At 39.1% G+C, this 20927-nt stretch overlaps 1 protein-coding gene across 1 annotated transcript; it reads right to left on the bottom strand.

The window, feature by feature from the left end:
- Positions 1–1164: 1164 nt before the first annotated feature.
- Positions 1165–7673, bottom strand: LOC106955168 (uncharacterized). Its single transcript, XM_015045179.1, has 5 exons — positions 7149–7673; positions 6976–7074; positions 4619–4671; positions 4377–4480; positions 1165–1318 (listed from the first exon to the last, which is right to left on the bottom strand). Exons 1-5 carry the CDS (start codon positions 7483–7485, stop codon positions 1165–1167), a joined length of 747 nt encoding a protein of 248 aa, XP_014900665.1. The 5' UTR covers positions 7486–7673.
- Positions 7674–20927: the final 13254 nt, after the last annotated feature.

Below are 20927 nucleotides of genomic sequence, written 5' to 3'. Positions count from 1 at the left end.
ATTGCTTGGGGGTTTGATTCTAGTTTCACTGTTCTGTGTTCCTTAGTCTCTTTGATTTAGTTCTGTTCCTTCTTAGTAATTGTAGTTTATTGTGTTTATTTCTTATTTCCTGTGTCTAGTTATTCTTTGTAGCTCTAATTTAATTATGTTCCATATGTCTACTCATCCTTTAGTATTAGATTTATTTCCTGGTCCCCTGTGCCACTTTCTCTCTCTCTCCTCACACCTGCAGCCAGTCAGCCAGGTCCATTGCTCCACATTAAACTCTTCTGTTCACCTCTTTTTGCTGGTTCCTCCCGTTGTTTTCCCATCACTGCCTTGCTGCCCTTTTTCTTTGGATTCATGGTTTGTGTTCTGCTCTAGTTTGAAGGAGAGTGCACACTTTTCCTTCCAGTTGAATAGTCTATAATCATGCACCATGCTGTGATTTTCTATCACATAAAGTCCCAACTTGCAGAAAAACATTGTGCAGTATAAAACATTTAGCGAGAACCGTATTATATATTATGCCTCACTCTCCAGATTGTTTAGTCTTTAGATGGAAGCATGTTTCAGCTGACATTTACCAATATAAGTCACTCCTCACCTTTCAAGAAAGTCTAATGCCAGTTTTTTTGTTTTCCACCTTAAACTCATGTGACTGGCATGTTTGTAAATTACTTACAAGAAAGTAATGAGGGAATTTGAACTTTTTTTGGAGATGAAACAAGAAAATCTTGATTTGTTGCCAAATAAGACACACTGATTTCCAGAGCAATCACACGACAAGACAGTTTTGTTTTCCTTGGGAGTCCGTGCATGATCGCGCCGTGCATGTGTGTGGTATCAGTGATCATCAGTGACTCAGTACTGGCCTGAACTCGCTGGCTGTAGATGGAAAATGGTGCCTTGCAATAATGAGAAAAATATGTCATGTGAACGTGAGAAAGATCTTGTAAAAAAAAATGGGAATTTTCTCTTGGCAGCTATTTGAGGACGTTTTGTTGTTGTCATAGCTGTAGAAAAATTCTACACGATATTATCTGTAAATTTGATCCTTGTAAATATCTAGAATCAGTGAGCCAGCACGTTTAGGAGGATGTGTTTCCTATGACCAGCCTCATCCCTTCCCAACCAAACACATATACATCCATATGTTTGCCCCAGCAAGTTCAGGCAGCTGGGCTATCTGCAGAGGTTCTTCTGGCCGCTGGCCTGTCCTGGTTTCCCACAGTTCGGTGATTTTATGAGCGACTGGAAGCCATTATAGAGAGGAGGGTTGCTGCGGAGCGCTGAGCGGTCCTCTCTTAGCGATGACAGGCCTCTCAGACTGGGTCCCCTTCCCACACAGCGCAAATTGAACACAAATGGCTCCAGTACTGTCACACTCATATTTGATATGTACACAGTTTTAGTCATCCAACACCACAGTACATGTACATGTTCTATCCATGTGTACAAAAGGTAAATATGCACATCATCCAACATTGTTCAGTCCCATTTTGAACCCTCTATCCATTTTTCTTTCCTTGTCTGAGATCAGGTTGCCAAGGTTACAAGTTTGAGAGCGGAATTCTCTTCCAGAGCCCTCAACATTCTAGAGGTGGAATCTAAGAGGACGTCTGCTGAACATGTCAGTGCAAAAATCAGTTTTTAGCATCATATATGCATACTCTGTGTCGCACAGTAAACTGCTTGAAAGAAAACTGTTCACACTGAACTGTTACCCATGTGATGCCGAGCTGATAGGGTTAAGATTAAGCATACCCGTTTAAACTATACATCACACACAGACTGCCTTCCAAGGTGGGTCAGGTGCAAAGTATTGGGATTTCAATGAGATTTTAGTCCAACTTTGACTAGATCCCTCCAGATTTTTTAGCCATTCAGAGCTTGGTTTCAATGTGTGGTTCTGATTATTCTAACTCAAGTGAGCTTGAACTTAAGGCAGGGTGTTCTCCTTCAGGATCATCTTCTAGACAGCAGAATCCTGGTTCCACCAATTCTGAGCAACAAACATCTCAACTCCAAAACGATAAAATGGAAGCAGAGGAAAGAAAGAATGCTAAGTTTGAACCTTGAGGAGTTAACTGGAAAGAAAAGAAAGGATCCACAGATCATTAACAAAGCAAAGGAACTTGGAAAAAAAAATTATATATATATATATATATATATATATATATATATATATATATATATATATATATATATATATATATGAATAGTAAGGGGGCACCATACCAGAGCACATAGGACAGGAAAAACAAAAGTGCAAAATAAGGAGGAAGTATGGATGTAGAAAAGAAGACAAGTTATGTTAGAAGAGAAATTGATGAAGAGAGGAGATAAGAAAAAAGAAGGTAGATAAGAGAATGGAAGGAGGATCTAGGAAGTAAGAAAATGAGCGTTGATAAGAGACTTGGAATGGGCAGGACAGCAAAGAAAAAAACAATCAGAGAAAAAATGAAAAAAAAAGAGAAGGAAAGAAAATTATCAGCCCAGAGCTCTTGATTTAAAATAAACCCTGTCTCATCTGTTGCCTTTGCTTGTCTTGCTATGTTAACACACAGTGAGGTGTTCCAGACCTCTCCGATATCCCGTCCTGAGAGGTACTGCACACACACACACACACACACACACACGCACACACACACACAGTTGTCACTGCTGACACACAGGGTTCAGCATTGTTTTATTAGCGTCTTGTCAAGAAGATGAGGAGGCTGAAGAAGTGAGCCAGCGAGCGGAAGGTGAAATCAAAACGAGGCTGACAGAGATGAGAATGAGTGGTAATTTTTCATGTTTTAATTAAATGAGCAAGAACAATGGACTATGGTTCTATACTTGTCATGCAAATTATTATGACCACCTGTTTACGGTTATTGGTTCTTTTGTCATTAAAACCTACCAATCCATGAAGGTGATATTTCACCACAGTATCAGTAGCAGATCCTGTAAGTCATCGGTGTCAAACTCAATTTCATATTGGGCCGTTTCCAGATTATGAATGTTCTCAAGGGCCGGTTCTGCTCCAATGTGTTGATAAAATCCATTAACAGACTGTTAAAATATAAAGAAATAGCTGACTCTGCATTCAGTAAGTTCTTACAATTTTAATTAATTTTAAAATCTTGATGTGTGAACCAGGCATAACAAATGTGATTAGAAAGGAACCATGAATTCTAGAATTTTGGCAATAAATTCACCCACTAAGCCTTGTGTGTGCAACTTTAGAGTGAGTGTGTGATCCGGCCACAAAGTGACCTACACAGAGACTACACTCAGACTTCAGAGACTAAGGTTCCGTTTATTTGGCTCCATGTGAGTGTTTCTCTCCACAGTTTGACCTGTGGTCATCTTCGAAGGAACCAAAACCAGGCGGTTCTTTAAAAAGTCATTAGCTCTGTGAAGTTGATAAAACCGTTTTAAATACTTTGGGGTGAGATGAGTGAAACCTCACTGGAAAGTTTCTTCACATTCTCACGAGTATTTCCACTTAGTCTTCATGATGTGTTATTCATCTGGTGTCTTTGCTGCTGTAGCTGATGACAAGAGAAGCCACAGTAAGCATAAATAGTCCAAGCAGGCAAGAAACATATACGAACCAGCACATGGAGAGCCACAGTATATATATACACAGACATGAGCAAAGGCTTCACATAAATCATTCATCACTCTTTTGCATCAATATCTTATACAACAGCAACATAGAGTGAATTTATTGCTTTGTTTTTGAAGGAAGGTATTCTTGTGTTTCTGAAATCAAGTGACTGATACATTAGTTTCATAGTTGTAACGTTAACAGAATATAAAAGGTTTATAATTCAGAGTAACAATGTGAATGGAACACACTTTACCTTGCACTTAAAGGTGAAAAATAGTAGAGAAGGACGTTTTTTTCCCCCAAGAAATACATTTTAGTCACTAAAGACAAAATTAAAGCTAATTGGGGTGTTGCAGTGATTAGCGCGTACAGAGGCGTATTAGGGCCATCATAGATAGAAAGAAGTAAATTTCCACTGAAAACCACAGAAATTTTCTAAAAAATAAAAATAAAAAATCAAGTACATTTCTGAACGCCAAAAGTTAAAAATGTACTCAAAGCAACCCCAAAATTTTCAGATTAATCTCAAAAAAAAAAAAAATAATAATATTTCTACTTTTGAAAAAAAAAACTGAGATAAATCACATTACTTATACCTAAAATGGAGCTAATATGCCGTCGTGTGCAACCGACCTGGTCCGAGTTCCACTCCCATCCTCGGTTCCTTTGCTGCATCATTCCCCTTCCCTCCCCTCTTCCCGTCACATTACAGTTGAATGAAGGCCTCTAACGGCGAAAAAGAAATCTTAAAAAGAAATCAAATTAAAGCCATTGGTAACGGTATTACACAGACCTGGAAAGAGCAGACAGAGCAGAGGCCGGAACAGCAGACCCATCACAGTACCCACAGAGCTCCTGCCTGCTGGCTGCCGAGGACTCTTCATGATGGTGGTCCAGCTGTGCAGGTGAGATGTTTTATAAACTAATAATCCTCTTATCTGGTTCATCTGCTGTGCTGCTCTGCTCTCTTCACGCTACACTACATGTGAGATACACACTCTCCTCACCTGTGCATAACCACACACGGTCCAGCACCTTCGTTATCTGATGCTGCCGCCAGTTTTCTCTGCCTGCAGCGTGAACGTCAGCTGGAGACACACAGGTGCTCACACGAAGAGATCTGACAAAAAACAAAACTACCATTTTTTTTAAACAAATCTGCAAAACGAAAAGCAATCAACTCAGACTGGTAGAGGAAAAATGCTTTGATCGTATTTATTTATTTGTTTGTTTTCAAGCTCTTTAACTCTTTATTTATGCGCCCGATAGACCAAAAAAAAGTTCATACTTTAAAGCAGCACACTTGTTGTAATTTACAATATCAAAATTATCAGATTAATAAGTACCACCTTACATACTGCCACCTTCCTAAACTAATAACCTAAGTATTTTTTAGCTAAAAGTTTTTTTTTGTTTTTTTTTTGTTTTTTTTTCACTTAAATTAGGTCATTATTTTTGGAAGCTGAAAATATGAAACTTCATCCATTATTGCTATGAAATACTTTAAGAGAGAATCTATCCTTTTAGTGTTTATAAATGTCATAATAATACCAATACATTTCTGCTAGTGATCATCTTTGCAGTATGAAAATAATAATGTAGAGTTTCAAGTATACAGTATATCTACACAGGTTTTACCTACATGTAGATTATCAGTGGCCATAAAAAGTTACAATAAAACTAAATGAATAGTCATACAATCATCTTTTGTTTGTTATGCAAAGTTAAAGGTTCTATATTTGTATATCTGTAGCCACTTTTCCATGGCCATTCATCTCTTCAATTTTCATGTTTCTTAATACAAATGTCAAGAAGCACAATAGTGGTAAAGTTTTCATTAATTAATTAAAATTTTGATTCTCTTCACCTTTTTTGTGCTGCATGTTGTATGTTCTGCTCAGAGTTGCTTCTTGCAAAGAGGTGTTTGGTTTTTCTCCACAGAGTTTTGAGCACAACAGCATCAAACATGTTTGTGGTCCCATTTATCCTCAAACCGCAAATGATCACAAGATTTCCAGTAACACAAACACCTGCAGACAACACAATCAGAATGAAAATTATGTCACAAATTAACCTAAAACATGCATGTCTAGACAGTGGGAAGAAACCCGAGAAAGAAAAGAGAAAGAAAATCCAAACGAAAACAAACATGGGAATCATCCAGACTTCCTGACATTTTTTAGCCCAAGAGCTTCGCTAAAATAATCCATCCATCCATTTTCTATACACCCTTGTCCCTTAATGGGGTCGGCAGGGTTGCTGGTGCCATTATAATAGTATCATTATAATTATAGATTTTATTTATAATATCCGTTGAGATCTCTAAGGGCTAAAAAAATTCACAAAACTAAATCTTCATTCATACCTTATGATGACAGAGAAACACTGCATCTTAAATGTAACCTTTGAATGACCTCTATGTGCTATATTTGCTTAGCATATGTAGTTTACATTACTATCAGTTACATCTCTGTCCCTCACCGTTGCCTTGGAAACAGCCAGGGCTGCTGTAGATTAAAAGAAAGGACTGCACTAGATGTTTGGTGGTTTGTGTGCTCACTGGTGTGTGAATGTATGTAGCATAGGGGTAACAACTGCATGTATAAACAAAAAAAAGCCCACTGTACATGTGGGAAGGTGCTATATACTAAAGCACCTTAAGTGGTTCACCAGATAAGAAAACTATCAAATATAAAAGGTTTCTTGTCTTACAGAGGCATGTGTTTTATGTGTTTTCCAGCCATGTAGTGCCATTTTATGGCACAATCAAGTGAGTATGTTACTGTCATTTGTCATAAAAATGCCAAATACATCAAATATGACTTTAAAAACTTTTTTTATAATTTATTGACTTTTTTTTTTTTAGATTTGTATATTATGTTATTCCCTCATCAAAAACATACCTGGAGTGTTTCCTTAATTATTTCATGCATATCTGAGAAATCCTTTAATCTCCTTGGCAATCATTCATCTGTGCAAAATACCTTGGTGGACCTAGCTGCATCTTCAAGGCTCCTCCCCAGAGCTGCAGTTTTCAAGTTTCTGAGCTTCCGCCTCACAGAGCTGCCCTCCCCTGCTACTCCTCTACTCTGCTGCTTCAGACTAGCCAGCTTGCTAATTGCTGCTCAACAGCTGAGCTCCTTATAGGAGCTACTTCTCAGTTCAACAATGGTAAAAACGTTGTTAAAGGGTTAATAGAGTAACCATGTTGTGATGACTTCCTGAAGGCAGAGTTTCAGAAAAAGCAGGAGTTTCTTAAAGAGACAGAGGCCCAATTCCAAGGTGTTAAATTACTAATTCAAATTTCTTTTAAGTCATATTTGATATATACTGTATGTATTTAGCATTTTAATGACAACTCTGTCACGTCGGGTGTAATTCGAGTAACCCACATGCAAGAACATATACAGGAGAACCAATAAAGTTTAACAGGTTTATTATGAGCAGGAGGGAAATTGGTTCAAGCGGCGGGCAGCAGCACCAACAGCACACTAAAAAAAAGGGGGAGATGAGTTTGAGGTTGTAGGAAATTAGCGTTGTATCAGAGAGGAAAAGAGGAACTTACGGGTGTAGTAGTATATGTGACCTTTGGAGGGAGCCAGAGTTTCTGGGTTTCCGTTTCTTTGGTTACGGAGGCGTTTGCCAGGAAACGTCAAGTCCTTGACGGAAGCAAGGAGCAGCAGCTTGATTTGAGCTGGTGTGGCGGCGTTGGGGGACGGACAGGTCGGCCAGGGCTTGGAGAGCGACTGAGCAGACGGTTTGCCAATTTGAGTGAGATTTGGAGAAGGATTGAACTGTAAGACTGCAGTGGAGACTCGGGCATCTGGCGAGTAACTGTCGCCAGCGTCACGACGGACTAACGGGGAATGGAGGTCCAGATACGGATACTCGGGTAGGTTCATCACTAGTCAACAATCTGGTGTCAAAGTGTTGGCAAACCGCTTCTCTTAAGCCGCAGGTAAGGACGTGATTGCCGACCGGTATGTAGATGACGTCAAAGGTCCGCCCTCCGTGCAGCCGCCTCCAGGACTCCATCTAGTGGAGAAAAACCAACCCCAACCTCCATCCAGAACCTAACAAACTCAAGATAACATAGTTACTTGATTGTGCTATAGAATTACATTATGTGCCTGGAAAGTACATAATACTGTCCCTTTACATATCAAGTCAGAACATTTTCAATTCAGGAGCATTGAAAATGTCCTAGACCTTATATAATAGATAACATTTCCAGATTTTGCCATACAGTTACCTTGTTGGAGACCAAATACCTATTGGTATTGCTATTTATCTAAACGGGTTCCAGCATAAGAACTGTATCATCTATCAGACAGTGACTGTGTTCAGTGCCCTCTACTGGTTGCTGTTAAAAACAAAAATTTTGGAACAAATAATTTGTATTTTTGCAATAAAATATTCAGCACCTTACAAAAGTTTTCACACCCCTTAAATTATTACTGTGTTCCATCATAACCACAGTAGTAACTGTGTTTTATTGCTATTTAAACCAACACAAAGTTGTGAAAAATTGTCAACTGGAATGAAAACGATAATGTGGTTTTAAAGTTTTTAGTTTTTTACAATTAAACATTTGGTCCACAGATTCACAGGGCGTTTGGCGTTTGTCTCTATTTGTCTTTACATCTACAGACTGATGTTTTTGCCTGTTCTTTTTAGGGTCACATTCCATTGGATTGAATTGTGAGCATTTTTGTGTAGCCTGTTACAATGACCACTGGTTTAATCAATACATTTATATTCACTTCAGTGTATTGTAAAGCAGTAATTCACAGCAAATATCATCTCCAGGCAATTTGCTAAACAAATTTAATCTCAGCCTGGAAATGCAGACGGAGGTCGTTGCATACATTCTAGAGTTGATTAGAATGTTGTCAAATACAGTTTATTATTTCAGTTAAGTTTTATATCTATGGAAACGCAGCTGATTGCATGTCAGTATTTAATACAATTTTGCATTTTTATCTACGTATCCAGACTGTCCAGAACTTTGACAGAATTTCTGTGAGGATTTGTTTTTTTCTGTGTTAATTTAGGTTCCTGTTTTCAGTTGAGTCTCTGTGATGTCCTGTCTACCCCTTGATTGTTCCCAGCTCTGTCTTGTTTCCCCTGATTACCTGCTTCTGTTTCACGTCTAACCAGTCCTCAACGTTTTTGTCTCTAGTTGTATTCCAGTTGCTACCAGTTCTGAGCTCCCAGCCTTCTGCTGATCTGTGCTGCCTGGATTTTGTGCATTATCTTCATTAAACCATCATTTCATTCTACAAACCTGAGTCCACTGTGTCTGCCTCACCACCTTCACCACCCCAAAACATGATCATTTCTGTGAATTGCAGATTCAAACTTGGGTATAATAATAAAATAATAATATCATAAACTAATTCAGGGCAATTGATTTTATTTACATAGCTCCAGTTCACAACAAATGTCGTTTTGAGGCACTTTACAAAAAAAAAAAATTAAAAAAACCTCTCAATTCAATCACACATACTTTACAACTGATCCTAGTTATCACACTGTACAGTATGATCAATTAATTATTCAGAGTAGTCTGAAAAGTTATCTAAGTAAAGTAATTTTCTTGAATAGGACTGGAGGATTGTGGGTTTACACTGATCACCAAAGAAACACATCAACCCATCAACCGACAGTCTGTGAGGTGAGTGAAGCCGCTCTGTTGCCGTCACCCTCGGCTGTTAGAGATCTGAGAGTTTTTATCTGCTCTGCAGCTGGAGCGTGACACTGCGGGCTGTGGGCTCAGATTCGTGCCAGCAGCCTCCTCTCCGAGCCTGTATGCCTCGTTCTGTTTGTGTTTATTAATAAGCTGACACTGAATTGAGTGCCATGCTTATTTCACATGAAAGTTTTACACTAAACCCCATTCTATCATCGGTTCACCTTGTCAATTTGCTTAATGGACCTCTCCAACCTTTCATGTTGAGCAATTTATCTCGGTGTTCCCCGGCCAACTCTGTTCTCCCATGGCCTGAAGGAACAATATGTCGTGAGAAGACTTAACAGCCAGAAGAAAAGCGTCTGGAACGCCTCCAAATACAAGGGGTTTTTTTCTACTTATTATTTCTTGCCCACTACCTTCTGAAAATCAACTTATGCAATCAACCTTGCATGTTATTGTTTACATCCGGAAATGTCGCACATGCGCACACAGCTGAAGGGCAAAGAGATTATTCATTTACATGCCGTCCATAGCCGCATCACTGCAGCAGTAGAATAATTCTGTTAACAAAATGAACCCTGGAGATTTTGGCGTTATTAGTTTGGTGCAGTGCAGCACAGCAAAGGGAAAAATAAAGCAGAAAAAATGTTGAAGAACAACTCAATTCCACTGGTATTCTTCTTTTTTCTGGCTCTGTCGACTACGCTACACACAGACCCGGTCTCATAGACACTCACTAACGACGGCTCTACTAATGTATCAGGAAATAACACCAAGAAACACGCAAACATTTCCCACACAAAGAGCAGAACATTCAATTCATTACAGTATCATGTTTTCAGGCTTTTATGTTCATTTTTTATTTATGTAAAAAAGGTCTTTAAAAAACAAGAAGCAATCAGTAGGATAGAGATCAGGTGCATACATAACCAAGAACAAAATAATTAGTTTATTACTACTTTTCTATTTGAAAAAGAGTCGGAAGAAGTGAACACTTATTAATTCTACCCCTTATCTCAATTTTGTGATTATTAAGTGATCATCTGAATACTGTGGTGATTGATTAGCTAATTTAAACACCTGCTCTACTGATGATCTGTCAGACTTGTTGTGCGGGTCGGCTCCTTTATTTTATTTTCTTTTTTACTGAACCGAAACATCAAATTCCGTGGCACATACATGTTAAGATTGTCAGAGTCAAGCTAACATAAATGGCCTACTTCCATCTCCCTTACTATCATTTACAAACGTTCTGGTTCTGACTGCATGTTCTACTTTATATCCGTCTGGCTGCATCTAATCAGGCGGCTGGATCCAGACTGAAGCTGGGCCAAGAGTAACTGTCTCTGGCTGCTGTGAGGAAGGCCGGCCGTGACTAACACGAACCACCATCATCATCATCGCTGCCAGCCAGGAAATAAATACAGCTGGACAAGTCTGCTGACCAAACATACCTTCCATTTATGCTTGGTCCCAGGTGAGCTTCCACAGACAAGGAGCGAACAGGCCAACACTCAAACCACACATCATGTCTGTCACTGGCTTCATAAAAATCCATGACTGCAGGCGCAGCAGATGCAATTAAATTTTAACCGGAGCAGAATTATGATCACTAAAACACCCAGATAAAAATCAGAGGCCATTAGAAATGCCAGTGATTTTACTCATCGTGGACAGCACAACTCCCCATGTGAAAACAATCAGAGGAGATGTTTCACGGCTCCAGCGGAGCCCTGATGTCTGAGAAAATAACCCTGATGGTGTCACAGAGGTGACCTCAGCTTGGAAATGAGGAGTAACGGGCTATTGACAAGGGGTGTGGAGTTCAGAGGCAGCAGCAGTACACTCATCTGGCATGGAGAGCCGAAGCCATGAATGTTAGCTGGTTTCTCAATAGAGTGAATCCATATTTTGACTCAATTTCTTGGTTATAATGAGGGGAAAAAATGTAAAAGCACAATAGCTGGGATTATATTCAGTGACAATGCTCTGTCTAGTTTCTAGTGGAAATATCTTGGTACACTAACTGACAAGTAACTCCTCAGAAAGATATCAGAGCTTGTTTAAGTCAGTATATCCTCTAATATTGATGAAAATGTACTGGTTATAAGTGAGATCATTTGCCAGTGGAATTAGTCCTTTTCATCAATATGACAAGTTTATTTGTGTTGAAGCAATATGAATATTACATTTCGTCAAACACTATCATCAAAATCATCAATCAACTCCAAATAAAACATATTGATATTGTTCCAGTTACTCCTAAACAGGTGAGGTTTTAACCTTGATTTAAAGGAACTCAGTGATTCAGTAGCGTTTTAGTTTTCTGGAAGTTTCCTCCAGATTTGTGGTACATAGAAGCTGAATGCTGCTTCTTCTATTAAGGAATTATTGACTTAAAACAAGCTCCTGTTTCCTGTTGAAAAGCTACTTGTAAGTTAGTTTTATATTAGTTAAACATGTAATTAAAAAAAATAAAATTCAAATAAAACAATGTTTTCCCAATATTATGCTGTTTCCATGGTTATTTCAGAGATGCACGTGTTATTGAATTATGGTACTTCAGAATCTAAATCCATCTAGGGTATGAATAATTTTGGGCATACCAGTAAAATACTGTCTGTAAAAGTTAGGGACAGATGTAAATGTTCTGCAGGACATTTAATTCATTCAGTCCATGGCAGCGTCTGTAGTCAGTTTGGAAAGAGCTCTGATCCACAGACCATTTGAGCTCCCCGCTGGAACCGCGCTGCCCAGGCCTGTACCACTGTAGTGTTGGTGTGACCCGTGTCCCGTTCTCTGTGGAAAGAAGTATTCCAGCAGCTGTCATGCTCAAATCCTAAAGTAAACCCTGCTGGCGCAATCCTACCAGTGCCGCATCCAGAGGAGCAGCTAAAACACTGGAATCACGCACTCGCTTTACAGCATCCGCATTGGAAGGAGCTGGAGAAGCGAGGCGGTCTGGTGCAAATATGCAACACCTGCAGCACCTGTCCCGTTTTACCCACTGCTCACGTCATGTGGGAGGAGCAGAACGTCTGAGGAGGTTCGCGACAGAATTCAGCCAAGAAATCTAACGCTTTGTAAACAGTTTTGTTTTGCTAACTGTAGCAAATTGGCTTTGGCTAAAGGCCCAGACCGCTATGATTCTTCAAACACGGACAAGTCTCAATAAATACCTGAGAGAACATTGGACCAGAGTCATATTTTTTTGTGTGTCATTTATTTATTTATCTTTGTCTATTTTGAATTTAGATTTGGTGTAACCTTGGAGATAGCGTTCAACTTTTATGATCTTACTTTGAAGGGTTCAAAAGAAGTCAGACTTTACAAACTTATTGCAGTAGAAAATAATGCAGGACGAGCTAACTGGTGTTATAATGAAGTGCTACGTAAACACTGTTACACTGGTAATCAGATCATCTCTTGGGAATATAAAATCAAGAAAATACTTTTCTGCTTTAACTATGAGAAAATATGTGATTTGTGCTCTGCATTCCATTCTCCCTCGGCTGTGAAACACCTGCTTCACATCAAATACACAGAGCAACACTGAGTCTCACTCTGGTGTTTCCACTAAAGATGGCAGTAATGGCTCTGTGAAGAGTCACATTCTTCAGGAGCCGTTCATTTTAAAGAGCCATTCAAATGATCTAGTTTTTGAAAATTTACATTTTATCTATAATCTAATTTTAGTTTCCTGGTTTTTGTGGGTTAAGTTCACAAAAAAGTTAAATAATCTGTATCGAGTCAATACCCACAATATGTTATTACAGAAGAAACTATGTATATATGTTCATAAAATATTACATTTTAAAATATAAAATTCAAATACACAAAAAATAAGTGTTAATAACATTTGAGGGCTATTTGTAATATAGAAACAAAATAAAAGGAAAATGTAACAAACAGTAGAGCAAAGAAGTGGACTTGAGTTGCTTTGGCAGAAACAAAAATCCTCTTCTACTCAATTAAATACAACAATTAAGGCAACAAATTAATGGTAACACTTAACTACTAACTTGAAGCTAAGAGCAACAATGTAGCATCAGTGTACCGAGACTCGAGTCCTATCGTCCAGGGTAAAGAGCCGTTCAAAAGAATTGGATCACTTGTGAACTTGGTATCATACCTGACAGTCCGGTAGACTAGGTTCAATTCAAGATAAACAAAAAGCATAGTTAGACCTCAATAATTCTGATCATGTTCTGGCAGAAAACCTTATTCGATTTTATGCTAGGTTTAATTCAGGTGACTTCACAGATAACCTGGCAGAATACAGGTTTGCTTCAACAAGTAGCCAGATGTGCGTTTAGCAATCAGTAGCTTGGAAGACATTTGAAAGAAAAAGTCAAGGCCTTGATCAGAATACTGGACACTTACTTAAACACTGTGCTCTCTACTTGTGTGGTATTTTTACATTCATCTCTGACTGTTCTGTGGAAAACATCCCTACAATGTGGATCAGCCAGTACATTAGCATCCTTAGTGATGAAATTTGAATTGAAGAAGGAATTATTGCAGATGTTGTTTCTGTGCTACTGGTGCATTGTATAAGTTTGATTGACCAATGAGAAGAATGAAAACCTTGATATTCTCCTGCTTCCGTTCAGATGAAGACCTGCATGAATGAAACAGAATTGGACAAAGTCTGGTTTTTAAATGGGCACAGTAAGTTAGCATAAGCTTCCAAAAGGGTCACCGATCTGTGCACCATGTTTAAAACAAATCGATTTAAACAGTTGCATTGATTTCACAGAAAAAAAGCAATCATTTGATTGTTTTTTTTCTGTGAAATCCATGCAACTGTTTATCCAGTAAGATTTATTTACAGAGTGTATAAATTGTCTACTAAAAGTTTGGCGTTAAGCTACAGCTTGTTGAGGGACTTTATATAGGCTCATATTAGTGAAAATAGCACCAGTTCAAACAAAAACATCATCTAAAAATCAATCAAGAAAAGCTCTGAGAACCAACCCTTCATTTTTTTTGACCAGCATAGTGTCAAAAAGTTAGCTTTAGACGCCACAGACACAGCTACCCTGGCTTGTTCACCGAAGCAATTCTGCTGTTCTAAAGTCAGTCCGTAGCTTTTTGTCCAACTCACACATTCTCATTTTCTGTCCAACACACGCACACAGAGGAGGGCCTGTGGGCGTCCTCCTCAATTAGATGTGTTTAGCTTTGACATTGTGCCGCCGTCGGCTAAGCCACGACTCCCTCGGGACCGAGCCGCCAATCTCCCTGAGTCAACACATTCATACATACAGTGGCCCTGACCGCCCCACAAAACAAGTCTCTCTTACACACATCATTTTACACACAATTTGCTGACAACTTCAATAGGTGCACCAAGTTATTTGGTACTTCAGCACAGACAGCCGGTCCCTTGAGGGCCCGCCAGTGTACACAATACACCACTGATCCGCAGAACCGATGCAAAGCAAATTAATGTGCAGAAGTGATACACTACTCTCATTCATACAGAGACACCTGGTTGTCTTGGCATGTGTTTGTGTGTGTTTTAATGTGTATTTGTGTGTGTTGGTGTGTACATATTTTGACAGCTGTCTTCAACCAAGCAGCACAATGTCCTCAGCTGTCCCAAAGAAATGTCTTAATCTTTTGACCTGCCACCTCAGAGTATTGTTGGTTCTTTGCACACATGGAACAGATACAGTGGATATAAAAAGTCTACCAACCCAAGCAGCCCCAAGCACATTTTACCTGACATAAAATATTGAAACCATAAAAAATTATCTAAGGAATGTTTGCACCTTTAGTACCACAAACATGGACTCCTCCAGCTCTCCCCTTTGTCACCAACCTGGTGTGTGGTTTATGCGGACAGGATGTTAAGGTGTAGTCTGGTTTGGGGACATCAGGATCTTCTCTTTGCGTTTTGCAGATGATGTAGTTCTGTTGGCTTCTTCAGGCCACATCCTCCAGCGAAAAGTTAGACCAATCCCTATAAGTTGTGGGTCAGTTTCTGCCTCAAGTGAAGGAATTTAAGGATACATTCACAGCCCTGTTTAGTCTGCTTTAATTGAACACAGTCAACAACATTACATTTTGCCATCATAATGCATCAGATTATTGTTTGAAGTTTCATGATTATGTATCAATAGCATACAAAATCCTATTGATACATAATCAATAGGATTATGTATCAATAATCGGTTTTTAGTCTAGATTGAATGGAACTCGGTGTTTCAAATGTTCTGCAGTTTTCTGGACGTTTGTTCCAGATTTGTGGTGCATAGAAGCTGAAAGCAGAGCAGAACCAGAAGATCTGAGAAATTTGGAAAGTTGATACAACAACAGCAGATCTTTAATTTATTGTGGTGATAAACTGTTCAGTGATTTATAAACTAGCAACAGTAATTTATAGTCTGTTCTCTGAGCTACAGGGAGCCAGTGTAGGGACTTTAGAACTGAGTAATGTCTATCTTCCTGGTTTTAGTCAGAACACCAGCAGCAGTATTTTGGATCAGCTGAATTTGGAGGATTGATTTTTTTAGGCAGACCTGTGAGGACACTGTGGCAATAATCGATGCAACTAGAGACAAACACATGGATGAGTTTCTCTAGAGCTTCCTGAAACATTAGTCCTCTAATCCTGGAGATGTTCTTCGGGTGATAGAAGGCCGACTTTGTGACTGTCTCAATGTGGCTCTGAAGGTTCAGGTCAGAGTCCATCACTACTCCCAGATTTCAGGCTGATCGCTGGTTTTTAGTTGTAATAACTGAAGCTGTGCATTGATTCTAGATCGTTCATCTTTAGGTCCAAAAATAATAACTTCAGTTTTGTTTCTAAAGTTTTGGATTTTGGATCCACACAATTATCTGTTCTAAGAATCTATTCCGTTCTTGGATGGGTTCAGAGTCTCATAGTGATATCATAATGTAGAGCTGTGTATCATCCGCAAAGTTATAGTAACTAATCTTATTTCCTGTTATAACCTGAGCGAATGGGAGCTTACAGATATTGAATAAGAGGGGTTGAGCCTTGGGATACCCCACATGTGACTTCTGTCTGCTTTGATGACAAGTTTTTTATTGAAACAAAGAAATCCCTGTTCCTTATGTAAGATATGAACCAGTTGAGGACTGAACTCGAGAGTCTAGTACCAGATCCAGTGTGACCTCGATTGTGTGTGTTGCTTGGTTAATAAGTTGAATTAGACCAAAATTATTAAGAAGCTTTTTTGCCTCTCTGTCTTGGGATAGAGATCAAAATTGAAAGAAATAAATCTTGGATATAAGCTGCTGAAAGGAGCTTTGTCTGTTCGGTAGCCTTAGAGACAGGATGAGGAAGCTCAAAGTAGAGCCACTGCTTCATCGCATCAAAAAGAATCAGTTGAGGAGTTTCAGGCATCTGATCAGGATGTTTCTCTTTGGAGGTTTTCCTGTTACGTCCCACTGGAGTGAGACCAGAGGGAAGACCAGAACTTGCAGATGGAACTGGGTATCCCATTCAACCTGGGAACACCGTGAGATCCCCCAATTCTAAAACAATGTATTTAAAGAAGCAGTGTTGTGTGTTTTCCAGGTGCATAGGGCCATTTTATAGCACAGTCAAATAACTATGTTAACTTCAGTTTTTATAAACATGTTGTATATATCAAATATGACTGCAAGCAAATTTGACTTTGAAATTTAATGCATTGAAATTGGGCCTGTGTCTCTTTAAAAAAAGTTATCTTTCTGAAACTCTGTGTTCAGGAGGTCATGGCTCCTCTATTAACCCTTTAGCAACATTTTTACCAGCGTTGAACAGAAGGAGCTGAGAGGGGTGTTGTGGGGGAGGGCTGCTCTGCTCTAGGAAGCAGAAGCTTAGAAACTGAGGAGCTTCATCTTTGAAGGTGGGCCTCGGTGTTTTGCACAGCTGAATGATTACCATGGGAGACTAAAGGATTTCTCAAACATGCATGAAAAAAAAAATCAAAGCAACACTCCAGGTATGTTTTTTTATGAGGACATAACATTATAACATGATGTAAACGTGTAAATTTTTTCATAATACTGCCACTTTAAAGAGATAAAGTGGCAGTTATCTGTAATCTATACAGAAAAGCTGATATTGTTAGATAATACATCCTAACATAATTCATGGTATTTAGTCACCTGACTTGTATTATTGCCTTATTACCAACAGTGTATCAAATTCAAGTTGCACAAGGATTCCCCAATGTTCCAAAGAAAAGAGAGGTTGTTGGTTGTAATCCACCGTTGTTGAGCAATATTTCTGACCACAGGGTTGCAGTGTGCCTGGCCCCATGGTGGAAAACACTTCTCACTGAATGGAGTGTGTGTTCACAGTCCAGCTATCTGTATATGTAAGTGAGAGAGACTATTGTACCTGTATACAATAGTTATATAACTACCAGGGGCCCAGTCCACACAGCCACTGTCTGGATGTGGGTGCATATAGATGCATGTGCCAAAAATACGAGTGAGATCCTGAGAATGATGGTATTGTTTACTGTCCTCCTGCTGGGTGAACAGGGAAACCTAAACCTAACCGGGTTTTAAGCTTCTGCAGTCTGTTCCAGACAGAAAATTGGGAGGGTTGGGGTCCAAATTACACTTGGTGAGAGAACGCGCCTTTGTTTCCTGCCACATGTACAGTGCGTTGAGTCTGTGTTGTAGTAGAGTTTAATGGCTGTATGCTTTTCCCTGGCTTAGCCAGCTGTAGGAGAGCAGTGTGACTGCAATGGACTCTTATGTGTATTATATCAATTCTATGAAAACAAAAGTGGTGTCAGAGACACAGGCACTGATGTTGACTGAAACAGATCAGACAATATGTTTTTAAATTCCATAATTTAAATGATGTCTTATGTGCTGTCTGAATTCATTATTATTTTATTAACATTTCCTGAGCTTTTTACACACCTGTCACCTTAAAAACACAACCCATTTGTTTAGTTTTTTACTATTTCATATGATTGACCATTTAATCAATTATTTATTTAGCGCCAATTCACAACAAAGATTGTCTCGAGGCATTTTACACAAAATCATTTCAATTTAATCACACATACATTCTAATTGAACCTAGTCAAGCAGTGCATTATGCTCAATCAGTTATTTAAATTAGATTAAAAACTTTCTATGGAAACTCAGCAGGTTGTGTCAAGTCATTGACTTGGATTTGTTTTGTGTCTTCTCCGACCTGACATCCATAAATAAAAACAAGCACTTTACACTCATTGCACATAATAGTCCAAAGGGTTGGAGTCCCAGTTGACGGCATCTCAACTAAAGTTCTACAGCTTTTTATTTCTCTTTCTCACTGTTTACATTTTAATTATGTTTTTTAAATGTTTAAATTTAAATCTTTCTCACATGCTGTTTTTATTTTAATTATGTAAAACACTTTGAAATGCCTTGCTGCTGAAATGTGCTATACAAATAAAATTTGATTGATTGATTGATTGATTGATTGATTGATTGATTGATTGATTGATTGATTGATTGATTGATTGATTGATAGATAGATAATGCCCTGAACTCCTCCTATTTAGTAAACATAGGCCAAAGTGTGTGTTTAAATTAATCCTATTAAGTCTGAAGGTCACAGAGGTCAGTCAGAGAACCTCCATAGACAAGTGTCATCAGGAGTACACAGAGAGCAGGTCAGTGGTGAAGGTGAGGAGAAGTTTAAAGACTGAAGTTGTAAAATATTTTTCTGAGCTTTGAACATCACACACAGGGCTGTTCAATCCATCAGGTCAAAGTGAAAAGACTGAACAAAAAGATGAAATAATGCAGCATTACTGAGGCATGGTCACCCACATCAGCTGAAAGCCAGGTAAGAAGAACATAAATCAGAAATTAATTGTTGAATAGAAACACATGGGCCTTTTTAATTATGCTTTGGCCAACATTAATGTATGTTTTGTGGATCACAGCTTTGCTCTCCTTTATCTCTATCACATAACATCATCCTAAAATAGATTGAAGTAATGTATTTTATTTGGATTAAAACTTCACAATTTAAGCTAACATCATGATCTTCTCTATCTACACTCTAGTTCTACAGCCAATCAGCACCAAGGAAAATTAAGTTTGCTGATGGATTGGCTGCTTTACAAACAGCAGCCAATCCCGTGTCAAGTAGCATTGGTCTTCAGTGTTTCAGTTTCCCATGCCTTGTTTTCCTCAGAAGATTTTAGATATGGGTGCGGTGGTTGTGCAGTGTTGGAGGTGCCACACATTTACAGCAGCTACAGTCATTGATGTGGTCATTCTAATGGCCTTGCCACATGTCAAGGTCATTAGAACAGAAACAGTATTAGAACAGTATTTAAATATGCACTAGAATATGCACTAGAAAAAAATATGTGAAAAAGGAGATTTTCTGAGAATAATAAAAAGTTCCACTGAAAAATCCTCAAAAAATTCACATAAACAGACCTGCAAGTAGGTCCAACAAACACAGAGGTTCAGAGGTTCCTGGATACTGAAAATGGAGCTCCTGCTGAAAAAATTTAGAAAAGTTTTTACAGGTAAAGGAATTAAATAAATAAAGTTAGTCAAACTTTATTTATGTTTGCTGAACATGACAACTTAATAAACCGAGTATATTTACTCGGAGAGGCTCAAGTTGGTTCACCTGCTTTCTTTTCTCAATGAAGGCAAATGCTTTTATTTAATGCTGAATCCTTGAAAGAGGCCAGAATTGTTTTCTTTTTAGATTTTTATGAAACAGCCATCCATCTTTTTTTCGTCCATCTTCACAAGTTGTTGTTATAAGACATAATGCGAAAAAGTTTAAATTTTGGAGTTGAAACATATGGTTATGTTCTAATTATACCGACCATCAGTTGATAACTCATGCAAAAAAATAAATAAATAAAAAAAATCTTACATTATAGCTTGAGGGTTACCATTAAACTCCTGTGATTTAGAAAGACATTTTGCATTCATTTTTAAGCTGGTCCTCCATGTTTACAGCCCTGTCTCTGCATGTTTATGTGTGTGTGTATGAATGAGTCCAAGCTTGGCGAAAGTAAACACCGTGGTGTGTTTGGCGGATCGTTGGCGTTTAGAGGTCTGCTAAGTGGCACCTTATCGCAGCCAAAACAAACAAAAACTGCGTGTACGTGTGTGCGTGGGACGCGAGGCGCGTCGGAGCGCGCTCGTGACAGCAAGCGTGTTGCTGCTAAGTGCCAGCGTGAGTCGGCCAAAGCAAATAGGCTTAATGAGAAGCAGCTCCTGGGACAGAGAGGGAGAAGTGAGAGTGAGAGGCAGAGACGGGTGAAAGCCGGCCAGGCCAAACACACTGACCCCGCTGTCTCCTAGGGCGGACTTAAAGGACCCTCTGTTCCCCTTCTGTCCTCCAGCACCACCATCACCCTCATCAGCCTCACCCCGCGCTCCTCCTCGCTCCTTTTCCTGTGCCCGACTCTCGCTGATGCCGAGGCGTAAGACGGAGTTGTGTAGGAGGTGAGTGATGGCAATTAGAGGAACATTTCTGGCTGTGTGTGGGGAAACACAGGTCGGTTATGCCGAACAAGTATGTCCACACAGATGCGCAGGCAGCTGCGTATTTCAGCTGAAACGCAGCCTTGACCCCTTGTGGCACAAAAGCATCGACTTATCCTGACGCAAGACACAGATTTTACCAGCAACAACTGATTT

Source organism: Poecilia latipinna, unplaced genomic scaffold (assembly GCF_001443285.1).
Source record: "Poecilia latipinna isolate Pla-1442-1.1 unplaced genomic scaffold, P_latipinna-1.0 Scaffold711, whole genome shotgun sequence".
Taxonomy (NCBI): domain Eukaryota; kingdom Metazoa; phylum Chordata; class Actinopteri; order Cyprinodontiformes; family Poeciliidae; genus Poecilia; species Poecilia latipinna.
The sequence above is the reverse complement of the archived record's forward strand: the minus strand, read 5'-3'. Positions and strand labels throughout refer to the sequence as shown.

Bases quoted from the DNA above. Each gene is read 5' to 3' on its own strand.
- LOC106955168 (XM_015045179.1), bottom strand. From the start codon at position 7,485: ATGAACCTACCCGAGTATCCGTATCTGGACCTCCATTCCCCGTTAGTC. The intron at 4,481-4,618 runs GTGCTGGACCGT...TCACCTGCACAG, and splicing joins GGCAGCATCAGATAACGAAG to CTGGACCACCATCATGAAGA. The intron at 1,319-4,376 runs GTCTGTGTAATA...CTGTGTGGGAAG, and splicing joins GCTCTGTCTGCTCTTTCCAG to GGGACCCAGTCTGAGAGGCC.